Source organism: Podarcis liolepis, assembly GCF_965112155.1.
Source record: "Podarcis liolepis genome assembly, chromosome: 1".
Classification (NCBI taxonomy): Eukaryota; Metazoa; Chordata; class Lepidosauria; order Squamata; family Lacertidae; genus Podarcis; species Podarcis liolepis.
The window spans coordinates 71,916,590-71,929,959 of NC_139554.1; the positions used below are offsets into that span (position 1 = coordinate 71,916,590).

At 39.9% G+C, this 13,370-nt stretch overlaps 1 protein-coding gene across 2 annotated transcripts in view; it reads right to left on the minus strand.

The window, feature by feature from the left end:
- The window catches only part of PIK3C2A (phosphatidylinositol-4-phosphate 3-kinase catalytic subunit type 2 alpha), a 46,284-nt gene that overhangs the window by 16,988 nt on the left and 15,926 nt on the right, over positions 1–13,370 (minus strand). For both annotated transcript variants that reach the window (XM_083490141.1, XM_083490140.1), the window contains exons 7-17: positions 11,329–11,408; positions 11,160–11,223; positions 10,081–10,224; positions 8,702–8,744; positions 8,409–8,619; positions 8,196–8,318; positions 7,166–7,333; positions 5,362–5,470; positions 3,693–3,835; positions 1,341–1,529; positions 621–714 (exon numbers count right to left, since the gene is read on the minus strand). In XM_083490141.1, coding sequence (XP_083346267.1) covers positions 621–714; positions 1,341–1,529; positions 3,693–3,835; positions 5,362–5,470; positions 7,166–7,333; positions 8,196–8,318; positions 8,409–8,619; positions 8,702–8,744; positions 10,081–10,224; positions 11,160–11,223; positions 11,329–11,408 — 1,368 coding nt within the window. The remainder of the gene's footprint in view (positions 1–620; positions 715–1,340; positions 1,530–3,692; positions 3,836–5,361; positions 5,471–7,165; positions 7,334–8,195; positions 8,319–8,408; positions 8,620–8,701; positions 8,745–10,080; positions 10,225–11,159; positions 11,224–11,328; positions 11,409–13,370) is intronic.

The following is a 13,370-nucleotide window of genomic DNA, read 5'->3' on the forward strand; positions in this document are numbered from 1 at the left end:
TAAGGTGCTACTGGAAGGATTTTTTTTATTTTGACTATGGCAGACCAACACGGCTACCTATCTGTAACAATAAAATCTGTGATCAGCAACAATTAACCACTTTTAAGGCTTCTCTTCAGTCACTGTGTGCCTTATTTCAGAAGCTGTGGGGAGGAGGCACTGAAAATGGTCTCAAATGATCTTAGCATTTGGGCAGGCTCACTCTCATCATTTTAGATAGGAACCAAAGAACTGAGTTCCATTGCAGCCTTGGAAATATTTCTCCAGTATTGTATGCACACAGCCTCGCCTGGCATTAATCCTTCAGTATTCCCTTCTCTCTGGCCCTTGCCAAGAAGGAAGGAGGGTGTCTATATTAAAGGGGTATCAAAAGCAACCAGGAATGCATGGAAATGGTTAGGAAAAAAGGTGGGAGGTCCAGTTTGTCTTTTAAAAGCAACTGCCAATCACACCAGGTAAATTACAAACCATAGTTTGAATTTATTGGACTAAATAACACTGTATCTAAATGCTACACTTTCAAAACGTCAAAATGATCCATATTTTTTGTGTGCAATTAGTAAATGCCAAGCTCCCTACCCCCTCGCTTTCAAGATATTTAAATGTGTCATTCATCTCACCTGCACAAACTGGGGAAGAAAGTCAGCAAGTTCATCATCACTAATTGCCTCAATCCACTGCACAGCTCTTGTTCTTACTTCCTGATCTGCAAAGCTACAAAGCATAACATCTGTAACAAACAGCGTTTCGTTTAACTTTGACAAGCGCATACTTCCCTGGTGGTTTTTGGAATAAATAATTATTTTTATTAATGAAGAATCTAAACCAGTTCTCGGTATATATAAAATGTGCTATAATCCGCAAGGGAACAAAGAAAATTGTCTTGAGAATTTACAGCCTCGCCTCCTTATGGGGACTGTTGAAATGTTTCTCAGAATGCACTGTCATTCTGTGACTCTCTAAATCAGTACATACAGTATAACACAACAGGAAACACTTGATTGTACCAATAAGGGATATTCTTAATTGGGAATCTGCCTGCAAAACTATATAACATTCTTCCAATGTCAACATTAACACTGTAATGTTCTGCTGAGGTGACTACCACGTTCCATCCCACTTATGAACTGGCACAGCACCACTGTAATCAGGCTATAAGCCTACTAAAAAAAAAAAAGCAATTTATAACCCTAAGCCTTGCAAGATGCACATTTAATCATCTGCAATCTCCAAGGACACATTTGTGTGGCTGCAGAGTTAGTTAATGAATTATGAATGTGACTTGCACTTCTCACTTGAAGAAGAGAATAGCACAACATAGTTCAGAACTTGTTACTTACTTGGAGTCCAGCAATTCTAATGCAGTCAGAGGAGGTAAGGGAGGCCACTGCTGAAGCAGCAAATATATTTCAGACAGATTTGTCATATCCCAGTTTGGTGCACTGGCCAATATCTTTGGAAGGCTGCTTGCCTCTGTATGGCAATAATGTCTCTTCTCCCACAAAAATGCTTTATCCTTTCTAGACAATCTACAGAAAGAAAGAAAGAAAGAAAGAAAGAAAGAAAGAAAGAAAGAAAGAAAGAAAGACAAAACGTTTTTATTAGTTCATGACAGTATATTTATGATTATCACAGCCGTCATTAATGCATGCCCCTTGGGAAGAAAACAGCCGCAAAGTTTAGGACATGCAGAACACAATACAGTGGTACCTCTGGTTACGTCCGCTTCATGTTACGTTCTTTCAGATTACGTCCCGCGGTGACCCTGAAGTATCAGAAAGGGTTACTTCCAGGTTTTGCCGCTCGCGCATGTGCAAAATGACGTTAAGCGCATGCGCAGAAGCAGCAAATTGCGATCCGCCCGTGCACAGACACACCACTGCGGGTTGCGCTCTTTTCATGTTGCGAACGGGCCTCTGGAACGGATCCCGTTCGCAACCAGAGGTACCACTGTATTATACTCTACTGTTGCAAAAGGCCCAAGCAGAAAAATGCTGCTACAGTCAGAACGGTAAAGCAAGGCTTTTGAGTTGAAGTCATGCTAGGAGACTTTAGTGCTAATGCACCATTGCTTTTCACACTCTGTCACAAATGAAATTAAAAAGGTTGTTCCATATACCGCTAAAAAGTACTGTATTCCCCATAAAAAGTCAGCAAGTAAACCTTATTATATTCCTATGTTTAGTCAGAGAGAAGATCCACTGCAGCAGAGGTTCAATTTTTTCCAGTCCCCGGCAACACTTTTGACTCCAAAGGCCATATCATTATTAGGATCTGCCTCACGAGTCAAATCTGACAATCACTTGATGCCACAAATGAAGTCAGGGGATTTGCTGCTTTGAAGTCCCAATCTCAAAGGAGAAAAGTCTTGAAATGAATGGGGGGGGGATGGGACACCCAGACCAGGAACACACACACAACCCAACAGGATTGCCATCCTTTGCACCCTACTCTGTGAAGCATTTCAAAGGCTCCCAACAGAACTTTGGAAACTGCTTAAGTGGGCTTTGCCCAAGCCCTGGCCTTGACATCATGGGTAGGGTGGGTTTCAGTCCTGGGCTGAGATTTTAAGGTTTTTATGTAGTCCAGCAAGGCCAAAATTGTCAATTTTTTGAAATTTCAAACGCTCATAACTCAAAAACAGAAGGAGATAAAAAATTAAAAACTGAGATCAGGTAGCTTCTCTTATATTACTTTTAGGAAACTGAAAATGAAAGCAATATGAAATTGTAAGGTAAAAGTCCCTGGATCATTTGACATGGAATAACCCTTCTATTATTCTGTGGTACTATATGTCAACAGGCTCTGCAGACTCAAAAAGATTAAGAGGAGGAGCTTTGAGGTCCAGGATAATCACCCGGGAAATTTAACATGTTGACCTCTGGACAGAGATTACTGAAATACTGAAAAGACATCTGAATCTGCAACGCCTGGAAATATACTGTATCACATCTTCAGTCAGCTTCCCTAAAAAGGGAATGATTGTGATGTGTCTAATCAGGATCAACACAATCTACACATATTGACATAAAAAGGTAAATCATCCCTCACTTCAAATGGGCAAGAAGCAATTTTCCTTCAGGGAGGCACTAACAACTATCTCCCAGCTTTTTGCCACTTATTTCTTGCAAACAGGACGATAAAAAGACAATATTTCCCCAGATCACCAAAAATCCAGTCAAAATACAAGCTGTATAAAAAACAAAAATAAATGCAGGGATGATTGCCACATATGACAATATACAGATGGGCAGCATGCTTTATGGTATTCTGATGAGTATTTTCTGTAAAGAATGTCAGGTTTCAAGTTGTCTCGCACACAAAAGAGGAAAGATTTAGACGTGAGATTCAAATGTGTGGAAATACAGTATTGTTCTGCATCTACGTCTACATGAAGATAATTTTGTCAGGACTTGTAAACTAGAAGACAGAGAAACTCAACATCCTAATAAAGTGCAACATTTTGATCATGCATATTAAATTAAAAGGTGACTGTAGGATAATTATGTAGAAAGGCAAACCACTACTCTTAATATTAAGAATAACCAAAGTGAAGTCCTTCATGTATTGTGGATTAAAACTCCCATAATCTCTGAATATTGGCCGTACTAACTGAAGCTGATGAGATATGAATTCCAAAACATTTGGAGGGCACCATGATGACTAACCACGTTTAACGCAATGCAACATACCCAAGTGTACCCTCCTTGGAAAGAATGGAAAGAAGACGCTCTCTTGAATCTTTTTCCAATGTTTCTATGGAATGACATGTGGTACTGTTTGCAGCTTGAGGAATTTTGTATACAATATCAAATGATAAGGAAGGGAAATCAATCTGAAAAATTTAAAAAGTAAACTTATTATTGACGCAAACTATGACATGGCAACTAAGAGAACAACTTCTACATCCTAATTATGACCTCATTTCCAGCACCCACTTTTTGTCCTCTTTCCCCTCACAATAAAGTAACAAAACATCAAAGCCACAGACCATAAAGGAACATTTAGTGTGAAGTGTTCTCACAAATAATACATATAGTATATAATAATAAAGTTTCCATATGACGTTTGTCATTGCAAAATGTGACTTACAATATATAAACAAATATATACATTAAAATTGGCATCGGGGGGGATCTCAAAGACAAACTATTTTTAAAACACTGGATTAAAATGCCCCACCCACTCAAGGACACCACAGATAATTAAGAGCCAAAGGCCTGGTAAAAAGAAATGCCTAGTGCCTAAATCTATGTAATGAGGGCACCAGGCAGACCTCCCTGAGGAGAGCATTCAACAAGTGAGAGCCACCATTGAATTATCCTGTTCTCATATTGCCACCCTCCAGACCTCCCAAGGAGGGAGACCATGAAAAAAGGCCTCAGATGATGACGGCAGGGTCTGGATCAGTTTATATGGGAAGAGACAATCCTTGAGGTATTGTGGTCCTGAGCTGCATAAGGCTCTGTAGACCAAAACCAGCACTTTGAATTAGGCCTGGAAACTAATTGGCAGCCGGTGCAGTCAGGCCAGGATTGGTGTTATGTGCCCAGACCATTAAAAATAGCTTTACTGTGATGTGTAAAGCGGACCTTAGAATGCAAAATCGACCAAATGAAGCTACAAGTGGAGAAGCCCATTTTAAAATGTTCCCTAGAAGTTATTACAAGTAACTGAAGTACTAAGAAGAGAGGTTCTAACTTTCTGTTATATTTTTTTTAGTTTTTGTTTTTACATAGGGGCACATTCAAAAGTATTATGGCTGCCAGCAGTTTGAAGTACTACAGTCTGCCTCTACTACACCATCTCATTACATTGTATGTATAGGCCAGACATTATGCATCACACTTTGGGATGCAAAGGTCCATACTCAAGTACAAGGATCTATGTATATTTTTGCAGTTACAGGATACTGAGAATGTGATCCGTGCAATCATTTCCCAGCATGCTTATCAGGATGATAAACTGCATTAAACACTCACCCTTGCACCAAAAAAAGGGTTGTGTGTATAAGAACTTGTAATGTGCAAATCCCTCAGACAGAGACCTTTAAGTCTAAACCCTCAGAGGCAAGCTATGTCACAGAAGTTTTCATATTTCTTCATCACTCTGCAGTTATTTTACTCTTTTGTATGTGCATGGACTGCACAGCCATATACAAAAAGGCTAAAGCAGAAAAAGGGCAGATATATCCTCTCACGGTTTTGCAAAATGAGTCCAAGTAATGACGAGATACAGCACTCAAATTTTCATTGTGGATTAAAGAAGATGAGATTGTGAAGGGATCATTTATTACTACTCAAATAATTCTGCATAGGGTATAAAAGCTTTTAAAAGCAATTAAGAGGGAACTAGCATTACCTGCAATACTATTCTTTCCATTAAATTTCCTTTTTTATGGACCGCTCCAGGGACAAGGTTTGTGGGAGGTGTCCAAAGGTGTAAAAGTTTTGTTCCACAAGTCAACGTTCTACAGACACAAAACCAAGAAGAATTTAGTGCTCTGTGCAGAGAAAGAACTATCAGTTACAAAATGATAGCAGTTGGAATGTGAGGACAAAATTTGCTTGTTAAATCAAATAAGGAGCCAACTTAAGCAGTTATTACTAGGAAGAAAAAACAAGTTTTGTTCATAGAATCATCCAAGACCTGATTTATATACTTCAGCATCATCAGGCTTATAAAGATAATTTTCCATATGCTTATAAAGATAATTTTCAGAAGTCTTATGGCACTGTCTTCTTTTTATCCATCTCTATGAGAATGTCACCTAATGAATTGTCATCTCCCACAAGCTCCCTGCCATCAAAAGAATCTGTTGCTAAGATCAGTCTAGTTGGGATCAGTTTTCTCACACAATGCGTCTTGCTACTATTTCCGCTGCCATAGCATGCGACACAAATGGGCTGTGTCCACAGATGCATCTGCCACAAACACAGCAACCTTAAAGAAGTTGAAAGATGTTTTATGAAGGCAATCTACATCTTAGAGTGGAATTGCTGAGGATGTCGCCCATCCGTCGGGACAGCTACCCTAGAGAAGAACACAGTCGTGCAGGATGCTCACAGTGACAATGCTGCTGCCTCATGCATACATTCAAGAGTTAAACTGAATTAATTCAGGAGGGATAATTAGAGAAAGGAATTGAAGGTTGAACCCAGGTAAGAAAATTACAATTAATAAGTAAGGAAGCTCCCTACTTGGGGTTGAGGCAATAGATAGCCAACTGTACAATTTGGTGACAAAGGAAAGAATTGGAAGGGAGAGAGAGAAGAATCAGCTGTACAATTAATGGAAAAACAAAGAAAGACAGACACTGAGGGGGAAATGGCTCAGAATGAAAGACACAAATGCTGAGGAAAAGGCCTCAGGGGGTGGCGTGGGGAGGGACAACAACAGAGAATCACTCACTACACTTAGAATATCACAGATCGCACACACAATGAGCCAGAAAAGACTGGGGCAGAAGAGCACCAGCAAAATCAGGTCTGCTTCAAGCAAGGCTAGAAAAACAAACTGCCACTCCAAGACAGGAGTAATCTACAGGTTATTTTGAAGTGGTAATGTTTTTCCCTGCCTTCTAGCAAGTGGAGGATGACAACCAACTTGACTGTGTTCTAGTGCCCACTTGAAAAAAGGCTGTACCTGCAGTATTCCTTAAGTTCACTCTGCGGTTGTTAACATGTAGTACCAAAAACATCTGGAGGGCCCCAACACCTATTAACCTTAGCCACCATGGCCAGTGGTCAAGGATGATGGGAACTGCTTTCCAACTACATTTGGTTGGACAATGTACTGGGAACCTAGAGAATTTCGTACACATAGTGGAATTTCTAGGGTGATAAAACCTTAATAGCTGAAATCTTATGAATCAGGGATTTAATCAGTCCATATGCAGGGCTGCAATCAATACCACTCAGTATTCAAAAGTATCACAATCCTTAACTTGGAGCCAGCCTATCACTTCACCCCTCCAAAGAATAAACGTATTTAAAATATATTATTCAAAATAGGAGGTGACTGTTATCTAGAGTCCATCCCACCTATATAATGCATTTCTCTTTTCATTTTCTTAGGTTCAACTCTATTTTCTTTGGATTAAAATTGGTAACCTCTCTCTAACAAAACTATACTATTTGCCACAGAAGACATTTTGAATACTCACCGCCTAAAATCAAAAAGAGGTAAGGAAACTTGACCCAACATTTCAGGGCCTTTTCTCTGTTTATTGGAATCTGGTGAACTACCACCATTTTGATTTAATATTCCAAAGAGGGTAAGGCATAAGATGGATTCTAATGGCAACTGAGAGATCTGTATAGGAAAAATTATTCTGTAAAACAAGGAAATAGAATCGTTAGGAATTACTGACTACTATGCTTTAAAAATATATCATATGTTCAAGAAGATCAATACGTAGTTCCCCCATTGCTAAAACAGTGCTTTATTCTCCATTGCCAACTAAATGTAGACAATTGCACTATTGCAAATCTCACTAACCCTCACCATACTTCAACAGAAACCCCTCTTACATGGACAAAATATTTTATGCAATATTTATAAACATTAGTGACAAAAGAAACGGAGTCATTAGAAGCATGATGAGAAATGGAACGGGAATAATCAACTGACTTTTGTAAAGCCATGCTTTTAATATGGTGATGGCTATTTCCAACATCCATCACTTTGGTGTAAGAAATTGTTTGCCATCTGGGAAAAAGCACATGCCTACTTGGTTGTATGCACATGTCTCATATGCTATCAGCTTCACACATGATTCCTCATAGTTTCCCACATGAGGAAATTCCCAGTTCTGTATAGGGATTTCCATTGTGTGGGAAGCAGCTTGATCCCCAAGGCATTACTGGGGGTGGGACCTGGGCTTGCAAGCTTCCTTCCTTGTTTTCTTCACCAGCTGAATACATTAATAACTGAAGAGTAGAACAACACCAATTTTATTTTTAGTTATTTCTATCTTGAAAAGTTGGGAGGATCTATGCAAATTACGCTGAAGGACCTGGTAAACTATTCAGAATTTCATGCACTGACAGAGCATAGAAAATGAAAGACATTGTTAACAATGTGGTCTGACGGAATCAGTAGCATTAATTAACAATCTCAGGGGATGTGATAGCTACTGCTCTGAGAGACCATAATATTTTTATGAGTCAGATAAATAAAAAATCACCACTTACAATTCATCCCATTTAATCAAATAGAAGAAATTCTTATAAGTGCCAACCTTCTTGGACTGCACAGGTTTGAAAAGATCTCTTCCATTGTGGGTAAGAGAACAAACCAAATAGTATTTTTCATAACTGTAAAAGGGAGACAAACATTATGATGAATCAAAACATTGTTGTGCATGCGCACTGGGGTAAAAGGTGCGTTTTGCTTTAGTTACTCACACAGAGACCCAGCTACTAAGGATTCCGTGAGCTGCAAATATTGTGAACTGGAGGTGCTCTGTGGCAGTCCATGCTTCTTTAGTGCTTTTCTGAATCTTTGGAGTGTTTAAGGGACTGCTGCACGAGTTCAAGTGGAGTTGAAGAAGAGCATATACTGCTGAGGTCAGCTGATCTATGCTCGTTTGCAGAGGGTTTTCAAGTTGCAAGGCACCTAAAATGAAACATTTTGCTTTAGGAAGGTAACCATTAAAACAAACATTAAAGACAAAATTAGATTCAAGTTTTGTACTTACCAACTGCATTCTTGCTAGTCTCATCAGAAGATGTTAAAGACACCTGTGCAATAATATATGGAAAACACAAACCTCACATATGTGAAAACCCTTGGTTACGCTATACTATAAATGAAAGTTACCATATTTTTCACTCCATAAGGCACACCTGACCATAAGGCGCACCTAGTTTTTAGAGGGGGAATTCAAGAAAAAAAATATTATTTAAAGGGAGTGCTGAGCAGAGCCTGTATGCATCCCAGGCTCTGCCCAGCGCTCCCTTTCACAAGCTACGTGGAGCGTGTGTGCAGTGCTTGCAGACTTTTCCCCGAGGAGGAAAAGCCCCCCAAGAGCCACACACACACTCCACGTGGCTCTTTAAAGGGAGCACGGCTCTTGGGCACTTTTGCGGGAGGTGGGGGAAGTGAGAGAGCCGCGCTCTGTCCCTTCCCCCACCCCCCGCAAAAGCCAGGGATGAAGGCTCCCCGCTGCCCTGTGGAGGCATTGTGCTGCTAAGGCAGAAGCTAAAACAGCTAGAGGGAGCACTGCGCAGCGCTCTCTCTAGCTGTTCTGGCTTCTGGGGTAGCCCGCGAAGCCTCTGCAGGGCAGCGGGGAGCCTTCATCCCGCAGCCCTGCGGAGGTTTCACGGGCTACCCCAGAGCTGCTCAGGAGTGCGGGGCATCTGCGCGCAGCCTGCCCGCTGCTCCCAGGGCTGGCGGGGGAAGCCAGAGTCCCCCCCCAGCCCCAAAGAGCAGCTCAGGGAGAAGCGGACAGGCTGCACGCAGCCTTCCCGCTGCTTCCAAAGCTTGTCGAGGCTGGCGGGGGAAGCCCGGGTTTCCCCAACCCCAGGGACCACACATTCGCTCCGTAAGACACACAGACATTTCCCCTTAGTTTTTAAGAGGAAAAAAGTGCGTCTTATGGAGCGAAAAATACGGTATTCAGGTATCCAACCGATTGTTAAAACTATCCTATGAAAACTTCATAATAGTTCTTTCTTTCTTTACTTCTGTAGAGGCAAAATATGGGTTTCTTGTCACCTACTGTAAATGCCACAGTTCTCTCTGTCCTCTTACCCTCCACTGTAAAAGTACAGAATTGGATATGGGAGGAGGAACGTCATCACTATCACTGCCCCAAGTCTCTTCAAAGGCTGTAATTGCAGAAGGACAAAATTCACCTGCTCCAAAACAAATAGTTTTCCTCCCCCCTCCTCAAAAGAATAAAGAAGAGACATTTTCCATTTACCTCACGCCATGCTTCTTGGCTAGTGAAACAAAAACCTGTCTTTCCCAAATTTGCCCTATCAACGTGTCTGCAGGTAATGCGAGGGATGGGAGTAAATGTTCCTTATATCTCACAAAGCATGTACACAGCACAAAACATGGCAAACCAATTACCTCAGGACTCGCACTCCTTGGAAGGTTAACTGCTCTTCTTAGCTTCTTTACAGATGTTGTAATTGCAGGAGTCTCTACCCCATCCAATGTATAGCAAATTTTCCGAACAGATTTAATGATATGATCTACAGCTTTAGTCTGGTTCTGGTGAGAAAAGCACATGACAGAGTCCTGAATTAGGAGTCCAATTGTGTGGGTACGAACACAAGACTCACAGCAGCCAAGCTATCCCTGTCCAGCAAAGGGTGTATAGCCCCTTATTAAGATCTATATGGATTCTCATTTGTACTCTGAAAAATACACATGAGCACCATTATTTGTTTTTAATGTGGAGAAATGTGGACATGGGGAAGTATGGACCATGGTGGTGAGACTTAGCAGATTTGGGGAAAGCTGCAATAGTCCAGTTCTACTACTATTAAAGGTAAAGGGACCCCTGACCATTAGGTCCAGTCGCGGACGACTCTGAGGTTGCGGCGCTCATCTCACTTTACTGGCCGAGGGAGCTGGCATACAGCTTCTGGGTGATGTGGCCAGCATGACTAAGCCACTTCTGGCAAACCAGAGCAGCACACGGAAATGGCATTTACCTTCCCGCCGGAACGGTACCTAGTTATCTACTTGCACTTTGACGTGCTTTTGAACTGCTAGGTTGGCAGGAGCAGGGACCGAGCAACAGGAGCTCACCCCGTTGCGGGGATTCGAACCGCCGACCATCTGCTTGGAAAGCCCTAGGCTCTGTGGTTTAGACCACAGCGCCATCCGCTAAAAAATATTTTTAGCCATCTCACCCCTTGCTTTTTCCTGTAAGACCAATTGCAGTCGTTAACAGTCATCAACAGGTTTACCACACCTATCAGCTAATCACCCATTCTCACCACCCTTCTGAGTAATACCCCTCCCCACCCTCTCACTATATATAAGGGTCTGGTGACTTCTGTTTCAGTGTATCTGAAGAAGTGTGCATGCACATGAAAGGTCATACCAATAACAAACTTAGTTGGTCTCTAAGGCGCTACTGGAAGAATTTTTTTTATTACCATAGAAGTAAGTTTAGTGCAGCAAGATATAATGCTTACCTCATTCTTAAGTAGTTTATCGACTTGATTATGATAAGCTTCCAACAGCTCTTCAAGAGACTGACTGAAACGAACAATGATTATATTACTATATGCATTTGAAAAAGAAATATACTGACAACTTGGAGGTAATTCATTTCAATACAAAGGATATTATGACAGTGGTTACCTTTGAATGCTTTCTCTGAAAAGCTTTTCTACATGATAAAGATGCTTCATCAAATCTACAGGTGTACTGTCATCATCTTCCTAAAAATGAGAGATATGCAAGTTATTTGAAGGCTATAACTGCATGTTTCTTCTAAAGGAACTCTAAAAAGTAATATAAACATGGACAGCAATTTGTCTGGAGTTTAGCAAATGAGATTTTTGGCTTTCCCCCACTCTTCCTTTAAAGAATAAAGTGCACAAATCTCTATCTTCAAATACTTTAGTTAAGGGTTTGTCACAATGTCTATAAACTTGTACCAATATTTTTACTCTCCAAATAGGAATTTTGAAAGCCAACTCACTTTTTTTTACTGTAAAATCCATTTCAGGTTAACTAATGTTTTAGGCGGTAAGCCAAAACTGACCTAGGAATACGTAAGTTTAATTGAACTCAGTGGGGCTTGCTTGGGGGCAGACATGAAAAGGATTGCACTGTTAGCCCTTAAGCTCTCCAATGAACCTATTTCACCTCTACAAATACTTTAAAAAGCCCCAGGCCAGGTGCTAAAGAGCTCCATAATATGTACAAAACGTTTATATGTGCACAGGAATTTCCTGCATTTTTTGCTTTCAGCCCTATTCATTGTGATGACTGCTGTTCTAAAGTTGCTTTATTTTCTTTGTTTTTTTTAAACAATGTATAAACAGAACAAAACAGCAAAAAAGGAGAGGAAAAGTTGGTTATGTTTAACGTAGTAAATAAAGATCTTAGAGAATCGAAAAAAGCATACAGATTTAAGTTTATTTGTGCCTTGTCACAGATGATGAAGAATCCATTTTTAAACAAAACAATCATAGTTGTGCCTACCCTTTTTGAACTGAATCATATTGGTCAATTTAACCATGCAAGCTATATCTCAAACTAATCAGCTAGTCCTCCAAACTTGGAGGCCAGATTTTGTTCCAGTTATAAAAACAGTGATATGTGATGCACTTAATGAAGGATCATCCCCCTGCTGCCCATAGGCAACCAAAAAGAAGCTTCAATGGGTCCCTTGGCATGGTATGTCCTGTGAGAATTTCAATTTCTTTAATGTTAGTCCAAAATTTTGTTAATTTATGACGGTTCCAAAAGATGTGTAAAACATCTAGCACTGGGCATCTTACTTCTCCAACAAAGACTACTTGCTGTTTTATATATATGGCTAAGATGTTTTAATGTTAAGTAACACCTGAAGATCATTTTACAGAAACTTTCCTAAGACCTACACTAACAGTATACTATGACACATGCAACAATACCATTTAACAACAGGGTGACAAAAAAAAGCTCTATTCTAAGTAAGAATTGTGCTCTGGTCTTTAACATGTTGGATAAATTTGGAACCCATCATCTGCAAAAGAAGAATCCCGACGGAAGAAATGTCTGCTGTTGAACTGGATTAATATCCAGTGTGTTTTTTTCTGAGGGGGTATGCGGGGGTACGCATACCCCGAAACATTTTGTGAATCTTTGTACTTTTGTCCATTTACTGTATTTATTTTTCCTGATTTGAACTATAAAATGGTGATTTTCTTGAGTCAAAACCCCTAAACTTTTTTTTAAAGCACTGTTAATATCTATTGATATGTTACAGCATATTTCAGTAGGACTAATTTTTATTAACTATAACAATGGGAAAGAACCTTCCTAACTCAAGAAATAAGCTAAAATTTTTTTTGTTCATTCCTTTATTTCATAAACTTTAAATACCGCTTGTTTCTAAACAAAAACAAAAACCAACAACATCAAAGTGGTTTACAAAGAGAGCATAAAACAATATAATGTAAAGTAAAAACAGTTTAAAATGGGCATTTAAGACATTTTTTAAAAATTAAAAACAGCAATAAACCAAGATTAACATTCTATGTATCTGGACTGGCTTGTCTTATAAAAGAAAATTAGATACTTGATGCAGTAGATGACAGGGGAGGGGGGAATTATAGTGCTTTATCAAGTTCTTTTAACACTTTAAGGAAGTGCTGACAAAATATTACAGAATATATAAAATGAAATCACTA